At 36.7% G+C, this 23,814-nt stretch overlaps 6 protein-coding genes across 6 annotated transcripts; 2 read left to right on the top strand and 4 right to left on the bottom strand.

Moving 5' to 3' along the window:
• Nucleotides 1-510: 510 nt before the first annotated feature.
• Nucleotides 511-1,499, bottom strand: AK88_04948 (protein disulfide-isomerase domain; the record flags this gene model as incomplete). The annotated part of the gene is made up of 2 exons (XM_012482552.1): nucleotides 511-1,004; nucleotides 1,364-1,499. 2 exons carry the CDS (start codon nucleotides 1,497-1,499, stop codon nucleotides 511-513), a joined length of 630 nt encoding a protein of 209 aa, XP_012337975.1.
• A 1,838-nt stretch (nucleotides 1,500-3,337) lies between these two features.
• AK88_04947 (CAMK protein kinase) lies at nucleotides 3,338-6,459 on the bottom strand (the record flags this gene model as incomplete). The annotated part of the gene is made up of 14 exons (XM_012482551.1): nucleotides 3,338-3,435; nucleotides 3,574-3,663; nucleotides 3,760-3,817; nucleotides 3,915-4,018; nucleotides 4,150-4,235; nucleotides 4,369-4,427; nucleotides 4,537-4,570; nucleotides 4,706-4,768; nucleotides 4,917-4,995; nucleotides 5,285-5,332; nucleotides 5,447-5,544; nucleotides 5,679-5,725; nucleotides 5,920-5,993; nucleotides 6,150-6,459. The coding sequence occupies 14 exons, from the start codon at nucleotides 6,457-6,459 to the stop codon at nucleotides 3,338-3,340; spliced, it is 1,248 nt and encodes a 415-aa protein (XP_012337974.1).
• Nucleotides 6,460-8,583: 2,124 nt separating this feature from the next.
• AK88_04946 (uncharacterized protein) lies at nucleotides 8,584-15,525 on the top strand (the record flags this gene model as incomplete). Its single annotated transcript, XM_012482550.1, has 1 exon — nucleotides 8,584-15,525. The coding sequence occupies one exon, from the start codon at nucleotides 8,584-8,586 to the stop codon at nucleotides 15,523-15,525; it is 6,942 nt and encodes a 2,313-aa protein (XP_012337973.1).
• Nucleotides 15,526-16,537: 1,012 nt separating this feature from the next.
• AK88_04945 (uncharacterized protein) lies at nucleotides 16,538-19,533 on the top strand (the record flags this gene model as incomplete). The annotated part of the gene is made up of 3 exons (XM_012482549.1): nucleotides 16,538-18,564; nucleotides 18,761-18,881; nucleotides 19,129-19,533. The coding sequence occupies 3 exons, from the start codon at nucleotides 16,538-16,540 to the stop codon at nucleotides 19,531-19,533; spliced, it is 2,553 nt and encodes an 850-aa protein (XP_012337972.1).
• A 1,099-nt stretch (nucleotides 19,534-20,632) lies between these two features.
• On the bottom strand, nucleotides 20,633-20,944 carry AK88_04944 (uncharacterized protein; the record flags this gene model as incomplete). Its single annotated transcript, XM_012482548.1, has 1 exon — nucleotides 20,633-20,944. The coding sequence occupies one exon, from the start codon at nucleotides 20,942-20,944 to the stop codon at nucleotides 20,633-20,635; it is 312 nt and encodes a 103-aa protein (XP_012337971.1).
• A 629-nt stretch (nucleotides 20,945-21,573) lies between these two features.
• On the bottom strand, nucleotides 21,574-23,564 carry AK88_04943 (uncharacterized protein; the record flags this gene model as incomplete). The annotated part of the gene is made up of 2 exons (XM_012482547.1): nucleotides 21,574-23,223; nucleotides 23,376-23,564. The coding sequence occupies 2 exons, from the start codon at nucleotides 23,562-23,564 to the stop codon at nucleotides 21,574-21,576; spliced, it is 1,839 nt and encodes a 612-aa protein (XP_012337970.1).
• Nucleotides 23,565-23,814: the final 250 nt, after the last annotated feature.

The following is a 23,814-nucleotide window of genomic DNA, read 5'->3' as shown; positions in this document are numbered from 1 at the left end:
ATGAGGGGGAAGGGGAGGTTAATGGACTGGACAAGGTAGACGTGTTTGAGACGGTGAAAGTAACAGACGCAATTGCTGGGGGGCAGATGATACACGAATGAGGTGTCTAATCAATGTCCATAATAAAGTGTGGGATGTAAAAAAAAAAAAAAGTATATATATACATATAAACATATACACATTTATGTTCGCACGTTTATACATATGTGCACAGCTTAAGCACACGCGATAACGCAAAACAACTGTTGGTCTGTTCTTCGTTTTGCAGAATAACTTTTACACGACCATTGCCCCTACACAATGTCGGGGAGCGGCGGGGAAAGCTTTTTCAATCTCCTCAGCATATGTACATGCGGGTACATATGCGTGCATTAAAAACGATTACACCTTATTTTATTTCATTTCATTTTATTTTATTTTTTTTTTTTCGAATGCAGCTTTGTTTAATATTGCTTCATTTTTATGATAGGTTATATGGTTATGCAAATACGGTTGATCAGTTTCTCCGACTTAATCTTTCTTTTTGGCTTGCTTATCTGATGAACCATTTGCGCAGCAACAGAATTTGTATATAACAAAAGCTGTAATGAATCCCATTGAAAATGACACAATGATAATGGCCATGAGGGAGGGGAAGGCATACTTGTAGATTCTATCAATATTTGAAAAGGTTTCATTTGCCATGTCTTTGAGAACATCAAAATAGCTAAGAGGTTTAGGTGGTTCTGAGGACTTTACATTTTTATATGTTTCCTGCACGAACATTTTAAAGGCTTCTAAAGACCTATCATGATTTTTATAATCATACATCTTTCCATTTTTAAAATATATGATTGTTGGAAAGCCTTCAATTTTAAATCTTTTTCTTGTCTTTGAATTTGTGGTGACGTCAATTTTAGCAACATTTATAGTTCCCTTCAACTCTGTGGCTAGCTGGGTCCAGGTCTTGGTCATGGCTTTACAGTGCGAGCACCAGGGGGCGTAAAACTTAATGAACCATGATCCTGTTTATGGGGAAAAGAAAAGAAGTGTGTATGAGGTTATTTTCATTGCAGGGGCATTAAAATGTGAAGAGGCGCACGTTTGAAATGGAAAAAAAAAGGAAGAGGGCATATTAACATGCGGTGTCAAATTGTTCGATTCACACAAAATAGAAGCCCCTCGAATGTGTTGCACAAATCGTGTGTCACAACGGGATCAGGTAGAGAGGGCGGAAAATAATAGCAACAAAAACATATGCAGCGGAAGGACACACAAAATTGCGCTCCGTTTTTGCTTGTTTCCTCCGTTCAGCCTCCCTTTGGGGATTTAAAAGCAGGGGCATGAGGACATCTCATGCGAGGATTCGCGAGAGGTATATAACCTGTGGTGTTCCCGGTTGATATCTGCGTTAAATTTTCAAAGTTTGAGTCATTCAATTCGATTACATCTTGGCAGTAGCATATTTTTAAAATTGTTAAAATAAGTAACAATACAAAACTTTTTGTAATTTTTGCCATTTTAAAATTTTCACAAAGTGGTAATTCGTCGTGGGCGTTATATTAAATTATAAGAATAGCGTAAAAGTACATGCATACATATAAAGCCTATGGTTAAGTACATATAAAAATATGTGGCCTCAGAGGGGAGCATGTGCTATATGTGTGTTCTTTCTGTTGTTGAAAAGGGAAAATGCAGCAGTTTGGTAAGGAAAAAATATATAAAATGAAGCAAAAAAAAAAAAAAAAAATGAAACAGCAATGTGCGGCAAAGTATCGAAACTCACGGCAAAATAATCTAGAGCGTCAGTCGGTAATTAAACTTCTCTGTAATATTACGCTTAGGAACGGGCGGGGGAAAATGCTGAAATTTTTGGCGCACGCTTTTTTATATACGTATAAAACATATACCTTGTACCGCTTAATCATTGCATACATATATGGGTGCGTAAGGATATTTTAAGCTTTTTATGTCTTACCGTATTTTAATAATTAGAGAGAAACATGTACCATTTGTATATTCTTTTTTAGCGAGTTCATTACTGCCACATTGTTATGTTGGTTGTACGGAAAAGTTTGGTTTTCCTTCTTACGCGCTGCGTTTATTTTGGTTTTTTTTTTTTTTTTATTCCCCCTTTGTTCATTTAATATTTAGGGAAATTTTCAACGAGTTTTTGGATATTTTTTTTTTTTTTTGCTTTCCAATTTTTGAATACTTTGTGCACAGAACCATTGCAATTTTACAAAAGAAAGAAATGGATATAAAAATGGTTTATTTGAAAGTATCCTTTTTTAAGCTATACTTTCTAATATAATTTTTATGGCATTATTCCATTTTGCTTGTTTTAACTTCAAAAAATGTGAACGGCACTTTATGAAAACGTTCATATGTTTTAAGAGAAAAAATGATATCGCAAATCGTGTGTTTATGAATAAATGTACATTTCTGTGCATACGGAAAGCAGCGTTTGTTTTGTACTTGTAAATAAACGAGCAAGTGACACGTAGGTGTTTCCTTGAAAGATGTATTACCATAAACAAAAATAAAAGTCTTACTTTTAAAAAGCGTCAAAAATGATTAAAAAGGAAAAGGGAGAAGTATGAAGTGCACATGTCGAAAGTAAGCAAATAAAAAAAATTTAGAGGCTTCAAAATTTCCTCTTAGGGATGGTTAAGAAAAAAAAAAAAAAAAAAATGGATACATGAACAATGAAATGAGTGTGTAAGGAAAATAAAATAAAGCTTAACTCCTTTTGAATTAAAAAGGAAAAATGGTTAAAATGAAGAATAAAAAATAATCCACACGTAATTAAAGAATTGGTGAAGTCCTCGCCCATTTTAACCGTTTAGCTAAACCTGATATAAGAAGGGGGGGATATTAAGTAGAAATATTTAAGTACCCGCATCAGGTGTGTCTGACGTGCGCAATGCTATAATGGTTTCCCTCACCATTCGACAACGGGTGAAACTATGCCTTTATAAATAAAAAAAATAAATAAATGCGTTTTGTTCCTCTACTCCTTGCTTATATAGTTAAAGAATTCTTCAAAAGCTAAGCGAAAATGTGCATATAATTGTAGGTGTGGTTGCATGTGTGTAACAGTATAAATGTGTCATACTTACATGCGCGTATGTAAGTCTACGTGTACACGATTTTGATATAAGCAACTGCCTGTGCAGGTCAGTTACGGGGGGCACATTTATATAAGGCTCAAAGAACCAATTAACGCGCAGCAATAGTTGGAAAAGGGGGTTTCTCTCAAATGTCCATTTTGCGAAAAGAAATGAACATTATACAACATTTGACGGAGCAACGAAGATGGAAATGTGGAAAACTGGAAAGGGAAGAAATGGGTGAATCATAAAATCTTACTATATTTTCGCTTGTCATTGGAGCCGATTTCGTTTCTACTTTTCATACTGTAAAATTTGTAGAGCTTTTTTTTGGTGATGATTCCTGATAGTGGGAGATGGGGGAAACATTTCGGACATACGTACATAAGTGCGAATGAGGATGTTTATGCGGGTCCGTAAAGCGCACTACGCTGTAAGGGCTGGGCTGAATATGTTCTGTGTAAGGAGGCAGCGCCCCTACCTTCATTGTTGTAGTCGACTTTTTTAAAAAATTTTAACACCATTCGTTTATCAATCTTTATAAACCCATTTAAAAGGCAAGCAATTATGTCTGAGAGGGAGGATGTACATTTAGGGGTGATCTAGCGAAAGTGCTAAATTGCGAAATTTTTATATTTAAAAAAAAAAAAAATTGCACATTTATTACTGCTGAATTGCACTTGTCCACTTCTGGAAATGTCCAGTCCATTAAACGATGCTTGTATCTGATAAGAAAAGTAAAATTGCAAATGTCATTCAACAATAAAAACTCTACTTTTGAATATAAATTATGCGAAGAACATCATCAAAGGAGAATATTACGTTGGCGTCTATGAGGCCCAACTTCTTCATTATTGCGAAATATTGCATATATTTTATTGACCCGTCCTCCATTATATCAAAGTAGAAAAATAGGGAGTTATATCCTGTATAAGGAAGGTGACGAGTTGAAGATCTGCGTTTTGGTGGAATGGTGTATAACTTGGACGAGAGCAAAACAAAGGGCGTGGGGCGATGTATGCATGCACGGATAACCATGAGGACTTCTTCCGCTTACTATATATATCTTCCTTCACTACAAACTTGGATATGTTATTCAGGATGTATCTTTTAAAGGCGTTTTTTTTCCAAAAGTCGTAAATGCTAATGGACGGTTTGGAGAGGAGGGTGGGTAACCGGGATGGTGAATGAGGACACATACATATATAAAATATGTATCTATGTGTTTATGTATATACATATGGAGTGATCAGAACGGGGGGGGAGCAATTCCTACCTCCTCAGCATGTCGAAATTGATGTAAATGTTTTGCTTGACGTTCTCCTTAAACCATTCCTTGGGCAGGTGAAGTGAAAAATAATGGTTCCATCAGTGCTGTCCTTTTGCTTGCATTTTGGGGTCAGACGCAAAAAAATGTGGAAACATATTTGTTTCTTTGTGTTACGTGATCTAGCGCGTCCCGTGCGGTTATCATGGAGCTGTTGAGAGAGGCGATTTGAACAGAGCGCATGTTGTAATATGTCATTTGGCTTAACTAGGTAAATTGGTTAATTTTTTTTTTTTTTTTTGTCCCCGCACGTAGGAATATCCTTGTGGGACCTTTTCAAAATAACCTGATATCGCTGAGCAGTATTTTTTGCACAAAACTTCTCCCCTTTAATGAAATATTGTCGCACCTAAAAAAAAAAAAAAGATATCAGAACAAGTTACTCGGGCAGAAAGTGATGTCGAAATTGTCAACGCGATGAATGGTGTTCATATTTGATGTGTCTTCCCCTATGGATGTGTATTATATTTTGGTGTAAAAAAAAAAAAAAAACTAACATGTCTTTTGGAAAAATAAGTTTTTTTTCTTTATTCTCAAAGTGGAATATTGGGTATTGGCCGCACAACAGGAAATACGCTACACGTAAAGGGTGTGTGGGGGGTGGGGGAAAAAATTGGACAAATTAGTTGTAGGTCCTTAAAAGGGTGCACCACTATTTGTGGGGAATGCATTCGTTGTGCACTTTTGAGCTCTTCTGATAGTTGTTTGTTAGCGCGAAATGGTGATGCACCAAAGAAAAAAAAAAGAAAAATTTTCTCGTTATGATAAGAGATTAACTATATATATTATTATTTTGACGATTTATTTTAATGCCTTTTTTTGGTAATTCATTCCTGCACAATTCGTTCCCTTTTTGTGTTATTACTTATCAGTCCAATGCTGTAGACATTTTGGCCCCTAATTTTTGAATTGGCTGCGTGTTGGGGGAAAAAAAAAAAAAAAAAAATAAATAAAAAATGCTGTGAGGAGACAGTGAGAACTACAATTGTATCATATTTTTTTCTTCAACTTTTAAAAATTTTTTAACATCTCGAAGAATAGGCCTTAATTTTATGGACGTCTTCCAATTTGATCATGATTTCGTTATTCACGGATTTGATGAGGAAACTCTGGGGAAGTAGTTGCCTGCTCGTTGGGGATGAAAGAGAGCCTCTATTAGGATAGCTGCGCAGGGTGTATAATGCATATGTAGGTATGCTCACAGAAGCACATTTCCGTTGCAGCTCTTCTCCTTTTTACGAGCATCATGTGCTAATTACTTGTGTGCTAAGTTGTTTGAGTGGAGGTAATGGACCGTTCGTATGATCTGCACGTGAGTTGTAAACAGGGATGAGAGAAGAGGTGGAAGGTGTGTACATACTATAGGTGTAGCAAGCCTGGTATACTACTAACACTGTGACGTGAGGTATAGGAAATATTGAGAGCATGACTGCTTTTTTTTATAATCGTATGTTCGTTTCCTATGCAGTTTAATAGATTATGTCAAATGCTTAGAATAACCTGATATACTATGTTCTTTATCGTCTTTTCATCATATTTTGCGGAGAAGATTACGGAGGAGTATAAACTTGTGTCTGCACAGTGTATATGTATGGGGTTGCAAGGGGAGGAAAAAAGAATCGAAAAAGGTTTAACTCATTGTTGCAAAAGGCAATGGGGTAGAAAAAACAACAAACGAAAAAGGGCTTTCTTCCTTCAATGGTTAGGCTACTCATTTGTGAGAGATATACCTGAGAAAAACTCAAAGACGCTGATGAACGAAGAGGCATATTCACAACAGTGAATCAACTTAATAATATATGGATGATCCAGTGAAGAAATAATAAGTTTGTTATTTTTTAATTTATGCTTTTTCCTTTTAACAATTATTTTGTATTTGTAACCATCCACGAGGTTATAACTGTAGAGCACTTTAGTTTTGTGATTTTCTTTCAATGTGTGTATCGGAATGTGGTCTTTTAGTACATTCGTTTCTGACTCCAGGCAGAAGGATGTTGAGAGATTATTTCTCTTTTTGAGCAGGAGGTGTTTGATTTTCATTTTGTGCCTGCACAGTTGTGGGCTAATTGTGTGGGCCTTTTATTCGCTCGTTCCGTCAACACAGCTGCGAGTGTGCGGGGGGGAGGGGGGCGTGCATATCAGTAAATGAATAAAGGAATAATTACATGAATAAATAAGTAGACAAGTAAATGAGTGTATATATATATGCTTATACATGCCTGTGCAGCTACGTGTTTCTCGTATTCACAAGGGTATCAAGTACGTTGGCGCATTCTGCCCTCTCTTAAACGTATGACATAAAAGGGAAGAAGCGAAAAAGCATGTCTTTAAAGCTCAGTTTCATTTGATAAAGGAGCTGTAGATAAACATTCATGCAGATATGTATATCTTTTATGCATACATTTTTGCGTATGTTGCCCCCAAAAAAAAAAAAAAAATGTAGTATGCAGGGACAATAATTTACGCTTTCGAATTTTCGTGAATTGAGGAAAGGTCTCAAAATTGAGAAAAACGCAAACGTCTTCGCGTTGTCTTTACAAAAAGGTGTTTTGTCAGAAGGTACAGTTAAAACATTCTTAGAGCAAATTTGAATTCCCGTTTTTTTAACCGGGTGAGGGAGAACCTCGTGCGGAGTGTGCTATTTGAATGCAATTTTTTTTTTTTTTTTTTTTTTTTTTTTTTTGTGTTACAATGACATACATTATTTTTGCGGAGTGATTTCGAAACAGTAAAATGTAATTATGAAAGGGCAAATAATACGAACAAGAATAAGAAAAACATGAGACATATTTTTTTATCTACATTTGGTAAATATAAAAAATAGTATTTTTTTGTGAATAATAGGGGTACATTTATGCATACACTTTTTATCAACCCTTCTCCCATCAAAAAGAAAGAAGAAATAGAAATAATTTCTCAAATGTTAGACTTGTGGCTTTGGCAGGCATGCATGGCGGAGCCTCCAGACAGAGAATAACGATAGGGTATCATTAGAACGGCTTAGAACAGAAAACTGAATGGACAAACCAAAGGAACGAAATAGGTACATTGTCTTACGTTATGTTCATGTTAACGTTTTGTGCTAAGAATTGAACTCCACTGATTTAGTACAAAGTTGGAAATTTTTGTTTTTGGGGGTGGGCAAATTAGAATAATGACAACATCCTTTTTTGCACAATGCAGGAGGCTCATGTGTTTCACTCTTTAAGGCATTGTGTAAAGTGATACATATTTTTTGAGGAAGAACAAAAAAAAAATTTAAATGATTACACATGGTGCTTCTTTAAAAATTTAGAATGTGCCTTTCTGTATTTATTCCCCATCCGTCGAAGTGTTTCATTTTTATTTTTCCTTGGCCAGTTTTTCCTTTTATCTAAGACCGAAACAGGATGAAATAAAGTACTGGAATGGATACATTATTATATCCATATGTTGACACTCCTATATAATATTAGTGGTGTCACGAGGCATAGCGCTATATTGTTAGTTATTTTTAGATTTCCTGTATAAACACATGGACGGATTTACAATATTGTTTTATAAAGCTATGCTCATTTTTCATTACGTTTAGGGCTACACCAGAGTGAGCGATACAGTTGTGGTGAGATTTTGTGTTCACGTGTTATTATGCGCACGAAAAAGAAAAACGCAAATGGAACATTGATTAAATTAAGAGGAAAAAAAAAAAAAAAATGGATACAGATGTACATATTCATATTTTTGACAATCCACGCTTCACACGCGAAATCCAGCTTCACGTTTTAGAACCTAATTTCGACGTCCGAGTGCGTAAATTATATTTGTTGCCTTTTTTTAAAACACCATACGAGCAGTTAGCACGAAATGAAGTAGGCAAATTCCCTTGGAATTCCACCAAAAAAAAAAAAAAAAAAAAGAACGAAAAGGGAAACACCTGGGGGAGCGTAGTTCGGAGGAAAAATAACAGTAAAATAAAAACAAACAAAAGAGTCCAAGGAGGTGACTACAAAATAGCATGACAATCCCGTTGAGGAAAAGAAGAAAAATTTTCTTTCGGTTTTATATAGCAAACGGTTCGCAGAAGTATAAGGCAGAGTAGAAGCCATATATTTACAAACAAGCGGTAACGAAGTATACAACATTTGTGAGAAGCAAAGGGGTAATTGCAAAAATGGTAACAAGGATATGAGTGTGAATAAGTTAGCAAACGTAAAGTCGGCGGCGGGGGCGAAGAATGGAGAACTGGATGTGGATGTCGCTCCGGCAGTAAAAGGCTCGCAAAAGTTCAGGTTCGTAATTGAACACATAGATTTCTGCCTTTTTTGCAAAAAGAAGAAAGAAAACAATGAGGATGCCACTGACGCGGGCGGATATAACCACTGCGGTGCGGATGATGGAAGGGATGACAGCGAAGACGACGATGGTGTTGATGGGAAAGAAGACGTTCAAATCGATCCCACGGTGTTAAAGTTTATAGGCAAAACATACGACATTTTGAAGAAGAAAAACTTCAACCCAAAGCATTTAAAAAGGTTAGAAAATGCCCAATACTTTGAAAAGGTGTTATGGTCGCATTATAACATATATGATAGGCTGTATCTTTTACAAAACAACCAGGTTTTTTTTTGCTTGGATGGTACCGAAGTAAGTACATACAAGTTGTACGTAAAGCACATACTATCTCTGATCGTTTTTATTTGCTATAAATATGAAGAGAAGGGGAAATATGAAATTTGGGATCAGATAATTTACAACAGAATAGACGAATTTGAAAAGCTGGTGGAAATGGAAAAGAAGAATTACACTCCAAAGGAAAACTACAAAATTGATGAGCGGTTTAATATGTATAAGGAATTCCTTGTACAAAAATTTCACAGTTTATTTTTTAATACCCTCAAATTGATTAACTATAACTTTGTTTTTAGTGAGTACATGCAAAATGGGAAGCTAAAGGGGAGCGACACAGAGACGGAAGATATTATAAAGACATGCAAGAGTGGTGTATTTAAATTAAACTTTTTGGAGAAATCCTTTGTTATACAATTTTTTATAAATATTTATTCCAGTATAGACAAAAAATTTCTCTTCAAATTGTGCCTTGACCTGTGCAACCCCTTCATTTGGAGCTGTGTAAATTACAGTTACTTAAACGCATTTCTATTTCAGAAGAGCAAAGAAGCGAAAGTATTGTATAATAATCTGCTAAAGGTTATGGAAAAAAAATATTTAAATGGGAGGAGTTACAATGTGGTGGGTGTGTATACGTGCAGTTGTGGTGTAGTCCACCAGGACGATGTGAAGAAGGAAGAGTATGACGAGGGCATCATATTATTTGTTAACAAGAATGAATTTTGTTACAACTTGATAAATTACTTTTTGATCGTTTTGGATATGTTTGAGGAGGAGTCCGAGGAACTGGATGAGGTAGCCAGTGATTCTTCCATCTGTTCGATGAGCGACACAGACAGTGAAAATGAGGAACTAGACGACTGCGAAAAGTATTTGGAAATGTTTAATGATGAGGACGGTAATATTGCCAATGAGGGGAAGTCTCCCTTAAGTAGTGAGAGGCTTGGGGATGCTTCTGTACTAGTGGGTGAAGGAGACGCGGAAGAGGTTGTCCCCTCGGATGACAACACGAAGGACAATATGGATACTGACGCGAGCGATCAAGAAGTGAGTCTTACCAACGATTCGGTTGTCGATCAAGAAGAGGGTGTTACTATAAAGGGGCATTCATCCAAACGCATAAAGAGAATTGCAGGTGGTGGTGAGGAAACTGGCACCATAAATGCTGCGCACGTTAGCAGAGGTCAGGACGCACTCCACGACGAGGTGGTACAGTTCCTGGAGTCGGTCGAAGCGTACTCAAAGTATATTTCCAGCGAGGACGAAGGGGATAGGAGTTATGTCAACCAAAGCGAATATAAAAAGGAAGAAATACTACGCATGTTTTGGAAGTATGAGGGGAAGCTAAAGGGGACAAATAAACATAGGTACACACGTAAGGTTAGAAGACGCAGGCAGCAGCAATCCTGGGAGGAGAAGAAATTTGGCATTTTGTTTGTTGAGAAGTGCGTGGAATTTTTTATCGATCTTTTAAGTCAGCTTTACACCAGAAGGATACTGTACATTCTTATAAAGTATTTTAATGTGTTAATTTATTGCAAAATTTCTAGTCTTAATAGGAAAAGGAAATTTAAAGAACTGATAAAGCTGTTAAAATATTACGTCGAAATGTATATAAATAATTTTTCGGGAAAACCATTAACATACCTAGAAATAAGCAACGAGCATTACAAGAACTTTGAGTTCTTCCAAAGCTTTTGCTACAATCATTTTAAGGAGCACACGGTGCTAAAGAATTACTACTTGAAGTCCGTTTTTTTGATGAACAAGAAGAGGGAGCTGTTGGAGAATTTTTCCAAGCTCGAGGAGTCGGAGTTGCTGTTGTTGTGTGAGAAGTTGAAGTACTTGGTGCATGGCAGGGAGACAGCGGAGAATTCTGAGGACATAGGTGAGGAGGCTAATGATGAAGAGGGGGAGAGCACATTGCGGGGAAGCAAATGGAGCAGGGAGAGCGGGGGGCTGTTCGAAAATGTGTCTTTGTTTAGGAAAAAGCAAAAACTGTTCTACATAACAGTGCTAATAGAAAATTTGAGTTTTAAGAGCAACATTTTTGAGGAGATAGACAAGCAATGTGATTACCCGAACGAGAAGGATCTATTCGACAGTGTCCTGATAGACACAAAGGACGACATGAAAAAAAAAAGGAAAACCTTTCTCTACACCAAGCCATTGTTCAAATTGAATTTGCAATATCTATGCATTAACGATTATGTATTTAGAATATACAATTTGTTTAAATTGCAAAGTTATTACGACATCAGGAAAAACGTCCTGGAGTACGTGTACGAAACGAATCCAAAAAATAAGAAGGTGAACGAGAATACTGTGTGTAGATACGTGTTCGAAATTGATGAGAGGAGTGAGTCTAACAGGGACGATAATGAGATGAATAGCAAAGGAGAGAAGAAACGGGGGAAGAGAAAACATGGGAATGAGTTATCAGGGGAGAACCAAATAGATACGCAGGATGAATTTTTATCCCATAAGAACAACAGCCACACTTTCAATGAGTACCAGCTGAACTCCATAGTGCAGGATGTGAACAATATTGAAAACACATATTTTGCAAATGAAAGGAGAATGAGCAATAAGATAGACTCATTCAAAATTATAAGTGTAGATAACAACAATAAGAAAGTAACGGCAGAAATAGTGATAGACCTGAAGTACAAGTATTACGAAAGAGTCAATAATGAATGGAACATGATTAGACCCTGCGATATTTTATTTCTCGTTTGTGTAAAGAATTACACAAATCATTATAGGAATAAAATAAACGTCATTAATGATGGAGATTTGAAGAAGCTACTTGGAATTAACTACGTCAGAGGGTGCGAAGTGTGTAAGTATGCTAATTTTGTAGAAGATGGTGAAGAGGGAGGTGCGGAGAAAAGCAGCTTGAAGAGGATCACTGTATACTTGGATTATCATCAGTACCAGAAGGATATTCTTAACGATCCAGAAATTTACAACTCATTCAATTTATTAGTGAGGAGGAAACAGAAGGAAAACAATTTCTTCTACATTTTGAACAACATCAAAACGTTAATTATGAATCCAGATGATGCGGTTATACCATTTTGGGTGCACGATATATTTTTGGGCTACTGCGACGGTTCGCTCAAGTACTACCAGAAGTCGCTGCCGAGCAGGGTCAGCGTGGAGGGGGATAGTCAATCGGAGAAGGAATCGGGGGAAGAAGGCCAATCGGAGGAGGAATCGGGGGAAGAAGGCCAATCGGAGGAGGAATCGGGAGAAGAAGATGAATCAGAGGAGGAATCAGCAGAGGATGCATCGGAAGAAGACCCATCAGACGATGCAAGAAGTGGCAGTAAAAAGAAATCGAGGACTCCGAGATCGGCGAAATTGTTGAAGAGCTCTCTGTCGTGCAATCGAGAGAAGCTAAATTTTATAAAAAACAACATCGACGATATTAACTACTTGAACACGTTTGTAAACATCTTGCATGTGATAGAAACGACGAACGTTGCGTATCTGTGCATCGACTCGTCGTACATGAATGTGTTGAGCGATGGAGATAAAGTAGATGTGAAGAATCTACTGAATGAGTATATAGAGCCCCTATTTTTGAGTTACGTACCGATCAAATATGAAAACAAGAAAAAGTCACTTGAAAAGGGTGTGCTGCAGAGGAATATCCTTGAAAGTTTGTATTATCACATTTGTGTGATTAATGGGTACGCTACAGATGAGATGGAATTTGTGTCCAAATTTGTGGAGAACATTAGGGCTGCGCATCTGTATGGGGATTATTGTATCTTCCAATTTGTATTTAAGGGGAAAGAGTATTTCTTAATTTTGAACAGCTACCTGAGAAAAGAGAAAAACGGGGGCATACAGGTTGAACGTCCCATCAAGAGGAAGGGTCAGAAGAAGGGTCGGAAGAAGGCAGATGCGAAAGTTGGTGAGGACGAGGGCGATGCAGATGGAGAAGTTTCCACTATTGGTGATCGAAAAAAAGTGCAAACTTTGTTGGACCAAAATATGAAACGGTCCATAGGACATTTAAGCCTAAAAGAGGACATTTACAGAATACCGAACAGCATATACGACGACCAGGACTATCCGTTAGAGGGGTTGCTTGTGCACACGAAAAAGAGGAACAGCACAAATGTGGTGGTGGCGAAGAGGGCAGACGTCGAAAATGGGGCTGACGAGACGAACGTGGTAGAAGGAGCAAGCGGAGGTGATGCGAAAAGTAGGATGTACTACACAGAAAGGCAAATCGAATGTATAAAGAGCGGGTTGTATGAAGGAATAACCATCATCGAGGGAGTTCCAGGGAGCGGGAAAACCAGCATACTAAACAAGATTATTAATATACTGTTTAACAACAAAACGAAGGAAAAAATTCTCATATGTACGCACAGTAATAGTTGCCTGAACTACATTTTTAATTTGTTGGTTAAGGAAAATTTAATTCACCAAAAATATTTATGCAGAGTAGGTATGGGAGAATTGGATATTGAGAATTTAAGAGCCGAGTATGAAGAAGTGGAAAGGAACTTAGCCAGAAATGGTATTGATAGGGGGTATGAGAGCAGCATGGTGAACAAATCAGGGAACGATTTTTTTGATGAAGACGATAATTTTAATTTTTCGAAATATGGAAGAATCAATTATATGATCGACTTAAGACAAAAGCTTTTGAACGAAGTAAATCTGTTATCCGAATCGAGTAGCAGCCAAAAGATATATCACTGTTTATCGGCTACCCAATATTATGAGAATCATGTGAAAAAACGTATTTCCAATTTTTTTAAGTTTATTGATATTTATAGGAAAAAGGGAAATGAAGATGATTTTTTCAAATCGTGCATCACAGCATCGGTTGATGATTACGACGTGTATAACTTATTTTTGTGCCCAAAGGTGTACGTGGAGGGACGTGAAAATGTGGAGGATTTAATCTGGAGAGGGGAGAAGGAAACAACGCGGTGTACTTCCAAGGAGGTGGAGAAGCTACAGATACTGGAGGAAGACAAAGAGTGCTTTTATTTAATTCATCCAGAAGATCAACTGTGTAGTTTGCAGCTGAGCGTATATAGTGTACTTTTCCCGTTTAAAAAGTACCTAAATTTGAAGTTGCATAAAGTAGGCATCGATGAGTATTTGATGTATAGGGATCGTTTCCTACAGAAGGAGAAGAGGCCCTGTGGGGAGGAAATGGAAGAAATGGAAAAAAATACGGAAGTAAAGGAGGAACAAGAGAGGGGGGCGAACGATGAATTGTTAGCCCAATCGGAGGATGTCTCCACCCCGCGCAGCATCTTCAACGGAGATGTAACCGACATGACGTTCAAAAACGACGAGGACGATTTATACGTGAGCAAGTACTGTTTAGCAAAGTTGATAACCAATTTCGAACATCTGAATGACTGTAGAGCATTCGAGGTGTTAAAGAACCAGCGGGAAAGAGGAGTGTACATTATAGCGAAGCTGGCCAGGGTCATCGCAATGACGTGTACACATGCAAGCATAAACAGAAGCAAAATAGCGAAACTACAATTTTACTTTGACAATATTATTATCGATGAGTGCACGCAAATTACGGAGAATGATACGTTTTTACCTCTCCTGCTGCAAGAGAATAGGTACTATAAGAGCAAATTAAAAAGAATAATTTTCGTTGGGGATTCCAACCAGCTACCACCCATTATAAAAAATAAATATATAAAAAATTTTGCAAACTATGAACAGTCCTTGTATAAAAGATTTTTAAGATTAGAATTGCCGTCCATTTATTTGAATGAACAGGGACGTATGCGAAATGAGATTTGTAACGTATATAAATATTTTTACAGCAAGTACAATATTCAAATAGCCAACCTGGAATGCATTAATAGGGACAAATTTTTGAAGAATTTCAACCCGGGATTTACATATACGTATCAGTTTATACACGTCGAGTCGGAGGAGTACACACCGGTGCCTTATTTTTACCAAAATTTGTTAGAAGCAGAAATGGCTGTTGCTATTTTTATGTATATGCGACTGCTAGGATATGACAATGAAGTAATCACCATTTTAACCACATACAATGGTCAGAAAGAATTGATTTCAGATATTTTAAAAAAAAAATGCTTATACAACAAATTAATCGGAATGCCCAAAAAAGTCACGACGGTGGACAAATACCAGGGAAAACAAAACGACTATGTAATTATTTCCCTTGTTCGGTCTAGAAGTATTGGGTATATGAAAAATATTAAAAGACTTATTGTTGCTTTTTCACGTGCAAGATTTGGTTTATACGTAGTAGGAAATTATAATTTGTATAAGAAAAATTACGAATTTAAAAAGCCGCTATATTTTTTTAAGAAGAACAGATTGGAGCTGTCCTTGCAAATGAACGAGCAGTTCAATACAGCCCAACGGGAAGATAGCTCCCCCACAGTCATCGTAAAAGATTTGAATCACTATTACTCAATTATATATTCCCTGGCGAATGCCCACCTGCAGAGCGGTTGTGCGTAAGGAGGTATGGTTCTCGGCAGGAACGCATATATGTGTGCATGTACACGTGCTTACGGATTTACGTGTATTTAGTGAAGACACACTTGTACTCTTTCACGCGTTTGTGCTAACCTTCAAGGGAGAGGAAAGGATTCCGTTTTAGGGTAAATGGAATTATTAGAGGATTATCCAGAAAAGGAATTTCATTTCCAAGCCCTTTTAAAATTATTAACACATTTTTGTTTTACCTGTGAAATGCGTTTTACGTTTGTTGCCCTTTTTTTTTTTTTTTTAATTTTATTTTGTTCAACGGTTTATGGCTCGGTACAACACGTTTTGCCTGTACCGGTCCTAATTTTAAGATGTGTAGATAGTTAACAAAAGTTTTTGTCTTGTAACATTTTGTATCACAGACAATTTGTTGTTCTTTCGAATGTGCGGAGGTACGAGGAATAGGTCAATTAATTCAGCCGTGTTGCTACACTTGGTGTGTATATAATTTTTTCGCTCAGGGATTTTTCATTTTGTTAAGATGATGGTAGATAGTCCGTTCTTTGATTTTTTGTCTCTACGTATATTTACGCGTTCCCCTTTGTTTGAGATTTCCTTTAAAACGATTTTTTTTTTTTTTTTTTTTTTTTTTTTTTTGTGTAAAAAAGTTAGTGAAATAGCATTTTTCAGGGCAAGCCGTTTCAACAGAATTTGCGTGGTATTTAGCCGACGCGTGGAACTGTGAGGTCAGCTTTTTTTTCATTATTTATAGAAAAGGGTAAGGTATAATAACTGCTTAAGAGCAAATTTGTGCTTATTAAGTTGCAAATAATAAGGGGGAGGTGGCACAAAATAATTAAATAGAATAAATAAGCAAAAAGCGCGGTAAAAAGGAATGTACACAAATATGATACCATAAACGAATGTAGCAATATATATACCATAAAAAAAAAAAAAAAAAAAAAAAAAAGTTTCCCCTTTAAAGCTTACTTTTGTTTTGTTTTTCCTTCCCCTCAATTTTAAATGTTGCACTCATCGGAAGATGGAAATTTATTTTGACGAAGAAGAAAATAACGCAAATGGAAAGAATAATAGAAGTCCATCTAACTGCGCTAACACATCGGGGGTTTCTTCTGAGTCGGTTTTTGGTGCAAGGAAAATTGGGGACGATCGTGATAGTGATCACCATGGTGATATTACATATGGCCGCCCCGTAGGTGGCTCTCCTGACGCTGCCACTAGTGAAGGTGTAAGCTTGTACGATGCGAAAGGCGTAAATGGGGCAAAACGATATATAGAGAGAGAATGTAACAGTGAGGGGGAGCATTTGGAGGAGATGCTAAAAGGGAATATTAATGCAGGGGGATTCTTCGCTAGCGCAGAAATGTACAATTCCTACACGGATCACGAGTTGGAAAAGTTTTTTGAGGATGAAGAAAATGAAGTGGACAGAATGAACAACAAATCAGCGCATTCAATGAAGGCAGACCGCTTAGGAGTAGACAATTCTGCTTCGATAAAAGGTGAGATATGGTTGCCAGAAGGGGACGATAAGCATGAGCTCAAAAAAGGCGATAACAATTCTTTAAGGGAAGAAGAATACGAAAATTTTTACAGCAACCAGGATATTTCCCCCTCGCTACATGGCGAAGAGGGCGGAATGGAACGATTTGATGAACATAAAAAAGAAGGGTCAGACAGCTCCTCTCACAACAACGGCGTTATGAATAAAAGTTGCGCGCGACATTTTACGTTGGGGACTAAGAAGCTGACGTTAAATACGGACGCCACGGACCCCAATTATTTTGGAAATGGACCGAATGATGATTTGTCCTTTTTGAGCAACTCATCCCACAGTGCTGCGAGGTCGAATTTGGTAGAGGACGAGAAAAAGAGCGAGTCAGGTGGGAGTAACTCTGTGGGGGAAGATATTGACAGCACGATGGGAGGTAATATTGGCGATACTGGGGAGGGTGGAGGTGACCCTGGGAGGAAAGGAAAAAACGTAACGGTGACAGAAGAAAGAATAAAGCGCGAAGAACCAGGCACCAACTCCGCCGAAGGGGAGACATCAAAAAATGAAATTTCGCATGAGGACGCGTTAGGTAGTCCCCAAAAGGATGACATCACAAGCACGAATGAAGATGAAGTGAAGGAAGAAAGGCCCAATTTGTGTGATGCAAAAAATGAAAATGAAGAAAAAGACGGAGTGGAAAGTGAAAAGTTGAACAAGATGGACAGTCTACAATATTTTGAAAATAAAGAATCTCAAGAGAGTGCAAATAATTCGAAATTTTTATTTAAGAAAAAAAAAATTCATGAAGATCAAAGCACCCCGTTGTGGTATAAACACAAAAGGCACTTTTTTATTTTCACCTATTCAGGGAAACCAGTCTTTACAAGATATGGTAATGAAGAAAATTTGACAAGTTTTTATGGGACCCTGTTAGCAATTATATCAAAAATTGAGTCATTTTCCTTTTCAGATTTTAGTACAAATACAACGACAAATAAAAAGTGCAAAGGAATTTGCACAAAGAATTCTTTAAAATGTATTATTAGTAAAAACACCAAGGTGGTTTATTTGGACAAGGATGTTTTATGTTTAGTGTGCATTTCTAAGGCTAATGAAAGTACAAATTACATTTTGCAGATTTTAAATTATATGTATTTTCAAATTATATCTTTATTAACCAAAAGCATTGAAAAATCTTTTCAAATAAAACCATCATTTGACATAAGATATTTGTTGGACGGCGCTGATGTCCTTATGTGCAATTTAATATCTTCATGCTCTAGAAATATGTATTCCATTTTTGATGGTTTTGAGCCCTTGCCATTAAAACAGGATTATCGGAACAAAATTCAAAATTTGATTTCTTCCTTCAAAATTAACAACGTGCTATTGTCTTTTTTAGTTGTGGATGATAAAATTATAGGTATATCTGTGTCGAAGTATGCTATCAACTCGATGGACGTGATAATCCTTATCAATATGATAACGTCCATGAAGTCCTTTAAGAATGCCGAATCGTGGACACCCATTTGTTTGCCTATTTATAATCCAAAGTATTAAAGAGAGAGAAAAAAAAAAAATTGAAAAACGCTAGATGTGGCGTTTGTGCGTGGAGGCAAATATCTCTGCGGTGAAGTGGTGGATAAAAAAATAAAATAAAAATAAAGCTCATTGCACAAGATCGCGAAAATATGGAAATAATATTTCCCACGCTGAATTCATTCAATTCGGATTCCCCCCCCCTTTCAGCCTTTTCCTGTATGCCTACATTAACTACATCAGGAAAAAGATCTGCTGCGTGTACATTTGCTCGCATGCGTCGTCCCGAGACTTTTTCCACCTATCCAGACACACCTCTATGATTGAAACGGTAACTGAAAAATGCAACACAAACGATAAACGTTGCATACATAACGTGTTAAAGGGAACAAAAAACGCAAATGATCAACGCTCGGTAGTGTATATAATACGCGCGTTATGTGATATGCGTGCGGTTTTATTTAAGTTTACTCGGTTGTGCATAACGCACATTTGAGCATGCGTGCATGAATATATACATATGAATATAACACCCCTCCTACATCAATGCTTTTCGCGTCCTATTTCACTCTCTGCAGATGCTAATCAGCTCGCGTTGCTACGACGAAATCGTGAAAGCGTCAGACAACTCCCCATTCCCGCTGCCAGAAATCCCGGGCATTGATATCATTCACGTGTGCTACTACATTCCATACCTAAAGCAGTATTATAGCTCCAGAATTAATCTGGACAAGGTGAAAAGAGTTTTCAGAGTGTACCAAAAGTGCGACGACATATTAAGAAATTCCAAATTACCTGCTCAAATATACCTGGAAGCGGAGTATGAAAAATTCTACTGCATCAAAACAAATCTCTATCACTTATATTTGTCTGTCCCATTTCATGTCGAGGTGAACGATGATAATATCAATGAAATTTTGAAAGTTATAGCGGCGCACCATAAGGAAATATTTATTAACAACATAAAGCAGATTACCTCGTAATTTGGTATTTCGCAGCACACAGCGCTTCGCATAATGAGGAGTCAATGCGGCATGGTTGTTTTGCTAGACTTATTAGGAATGCACCCCAAAGGTATCCTTTTGCGGTGTATTACTGTCCTAGTGTTTTGTGATGAATGAATTATTCGTATGTTTGAATTGATTCGAGTGTTTCAAATTGCTCTGCATCGCTTCGAATTTTTTTTTTTTTTTTTTTTTAGTTTGATTTTTTATTAATTGCGCAGCTGTGCAACTAACCAGCTGCACAGTTGGGTTTGTGTCCCTTTTTGCAACCACCCCGGCTCAACCCGTTCGTTTGGTTATTCTCTTTTATTTTACTGAACACTCCTCATTCACGATTATCAGTATTATATTCCCCTTTTAACAGAATTTTTTTTTACCCGTTTTGTTTTGAAATTATGATGATCCGCGGTTAAAGGTGCATGTAACGAATGAACATGTCAGAGTGAAGATAGGTCCAGTGGGTGTTTATTTTAATTTTTTTTTTTGTTGCCACCCTTTGGAAAATAGCTTTTATGTGTATTGTAGAAGAATGTCTTATGTAAACGCTTCCCATCCTTTTCAAAGTATTCATATGCTAATTTTACGTGATACTAAGAGGGGTAAAACATAGAATATGCTTAGGTAATGAATTGGTCACATGTGACGCATTTTGGAGGTGTTGCTCTCCATTTGAATATTCGCGCAATGCGCATCTCCACAATTTTAATGGTAATCACTGGAACAAAGTTTTTTTGTCTATCCACTATCAGTTTTTAAAAAAGCAATGTAAAGGTGTAGAGTCGCAAAAATCGTCATACCTTGAACATATACTATTCATGTGTGGAGATATTTAACTGCATAGTTTATATAGACGGTAAAAAAATAAACATTCCTTTTCTTAATTTTTAAAGGGAGTATCCCTTTTTCTAAATACGAATTTCTTCTTTTAAACAAATCGAATACATACAAAAAGACGGAAGAAGTAAGGAACAAAAGTGAAGACCTTGTGAACTCATATGTGTACGCAAATTTATGAGAACACTAAAGTGAAAGGAGTGCACAGTCTTCATCCATTCGCCGTAATGATTATCGTCTCATTTTAAGAAATAAAGTATACATTAAGTATTATGAACCATGGTAATTCTTCCCTGTACATTATTAGTGCTACATGATCGTTCTTGTCATAAGCCTGCTTGTTGGTGTTTTTATGCGCATTTAATAGAAGGGAAAACTGGTTGCGAGAGAATTCTTTGCTCAGAAAAATAAGGGAGCATTTAATGGTATGTTTCATATCTACTAGAAAAGTCCTTGACAGGTTAAATGCACTGTGTAATCCTTTTTCGTTATCTGTCCTTACAAAGGACGGAGTAAGTCGTTTCCTCTCCCATGTATGTATATATATATTCTTCATGGTGCATATTGAAGGGGCGACGAACGAGCTTACCCAAGTGTGGTCAAAATTATGGGGATGAAAAATAAACAAAAATAAAGACTTTAAAATAAGAACACAAACTGACAGTTGTGAGGAGACGTGGGTGATTGTCATTCTACACGAGAAATATACTGCTACAGCTTTATGAGTTAATCAAATTGAGCGAAACACATTGAACACACACGAATTGTATAAAGAATAAACAGTCGTAAAAAGGCCACTTGACAAAATCCGCCTTTTATAACACTGACAGTTATCATCTAAACGTAAAACAATTTGGACGGAAAAAAAAAAAAAAAAAAACAAAGCACTTAAAAATTCCCACGTGACATTCATTTGAAAATATGTTAACACACATTTCACATTTTTTTTTTTTGAAGAACAAATTGAACAATTTTTCGAAAGTCAGACAAATTGGACTCGCTGGGAATGACGCTATGGTGACACATTTTCATAAAAAATTCGCCTATTTGCGTTATGGGGTGTATATCTCCGTTCTATTATTTGGACACGGTTCTAATAGTGACAAGTGACGTTCGATGTTATGAAAAATTTTAAATTATGCTTTCTTTTTTTTTTTTTCTTAACAGCTAGGGTGACATTTCATTTTAAGAGCTCAGTGAATGCTTCTCTTCACTGTGTTGCACATCATCTTCCACTTTTGCGTTTGATTCATAGAAATCGCTCCTTGTCTGCTTCCAGACTTCCCATGGTTTGGCCTTTAACCAGTCCACTTTGACTTGCTTCATCCATTCATTCAGGTAATTCCACTTGTATTCTTTCCACTTCTTCCAGTGTGCCTCTTCCGCATCTATTAGGACATGTTCTTTTTCGTTGACCCAATTTTCCCATTCCTGTTTTTCTCTTAGCACTCTTTTTTCCCATTCATTCATATTCTCACCTTTATTTAAATGTTCACGTTTTTCTAAATTATTCCACTTTTCTTCTTCTTTTTTTTTCCAATTTTTATTATTCCATTCATTCCATTTTTTATCTTTCCAATTATTCCAAAAATGAAAAAGGTAGTCTCCCCAACTTTGTTCATTTTTCTCTACCAAGTTTGTCCACTTTACTTTCATAGGTCCAGTCCACTCCATTTCGATTATTCTGCTCCATTCCTTTTCATCCCATTTGGTCCAAGCGTTTTGTTTATCGTTTATATAATCTCCTTCCAATTTATTGATAAATCCAACCCAATTGTAGTGAATATTTGCGAGCCATTCTTCCCATTCACTTTCCTTTTTTTGAATCCACTGTTGCTTATGATGTTCAAAGGATTGTGTAAAATTTTCCCACTCTTTTTCTGTATTGTTCATCCATTTTTTCCATGCCTCATCTTTCCACTCTTTTGTCAATTCACCATCTGGTTCTTCTTCCAGGCTTTGTCCTTGTTCGTATTCATTATCATGTGTGTCTTTTGTCACTGTGTTTTCTTGATCTGGTCCATTTGTCTTTTCTGCGTCTTGTGCATATGATTCGGGCGGTTTAACTTCGGCTTCTACACCTTCCTTTATTTTCTTTGTTTCATCTTTTATCGTACCATCTACTTCGCTTATCCACTGTTGTACTTGCTCCATTTTCCCTTTGTATAATTCCCGCTTTGATGCTAAACGTCGTTTCTGTTCAACTGAATCTTGGGAATATAAATAGGGAGATGAGTAATCCCCATATTCCTCTTCATCATTATACTCTTCTAATTCTATTTTTATTTCTTCTATTTCATTTTCCCCTGCAGTGTTCTCTACGCGAGCTTGAATTATTTTTAAGCCTTCTTCAAATAATTCTAGAGCTTTGTTAAATTCTGACATTTTATCCTCAGGGATTTCTATTTCTTGTCTATATGATCCTAAATTGTCCTTCGGAATTTTCCCTGCGACGTCAACAAGTTTTTGCATCAAATCTTCTATTATGCTTAACCCCTTTTGCATGTTTCTAACTCCATTTTCCACTATTTCTCTGTCTTCATTATCTTTTAATTCTATTTCTTGTTCCGGTTTTATTACATGCTGAGATGTTTCTTTTGCTCTTTGTATCCACACATCGCTTTTGGCTCGTCCTGTTGCTAAATATATCTTTCTCCTTTCTGCCTTTACCCTCTTTTCTACATCTTTAAACCAATTCTGTAATTGTTGTACTTTTCTGTTATGATTTTCCACTTCCCTTAGGTGCTTTTGAATTTTCTCTTCAATGCTGAGTTCTCCATGTACAATTTTGAGGGGGTTGTAGATTGTTTCGTGGTTTTCTCGCGGCTTCAGGATCTGCGTTGGGGGGACGTAATGGAAGAATAAGAAAACAGGAATGCGTTTAATGTTAGTATAAGTTAGGTTTCGTTTGTGATCTTAAAGGAGAGGAGATGGATGCAGTTAAAATGTGCACATAGTAGTATGCAGGCACTGGTGGTGTAGCATACCTGGATTTTTTCAATGTCATTACATAGCTTATACAGCGTCAAAAACGTGAATACTAAAACGATATCGGCGACTGCTGGGATGTTAAGCTTTCCTATTAGTCTTTTGCCAACATTTATTCCCTCATTTATGATAGGAGCGGCTATGTTGAGTGGAGTGAACTTGCTATTCTGAGGTGCAGTTTCTTCCATGTGTTTTTATATATTTTTTCCAACAATAATTAGTTCTCCTGGGGAGCACTTTTTAGTACTGCATACTTGGTCTAATTCATGACGCGGTCGTGGTCCATAGGATTTATAAAAAAGAGGCGAACACTTCTAATCGCTATTCAACACACGGTAATATAAAAGGAAGCAGCAAAAAGAGAGTAATAAAAAGCGGAAATAAAACGCGGAAATAAAAAGTGGAAATAAAACGCGGAAATAAAAAGTGGAAATAAAA

Source organism: Plasmodium fragile, assembly GCF_000956335.1.
Source record: "Plasmodium fragile strain nilgiri unplaced genomic scaffold supercont1.84, whole genome shotgun sequence".
NCBI classification, from domain to species: Eukaryota; Apicomplexa; class Aconoidasida; order Haemosporida; family Plasmodiidae; genus Plasmodium; species Plasmodium fragile.
This window is presented reverse-complemented; position numbering and strand designations above follow the sequence as displayed.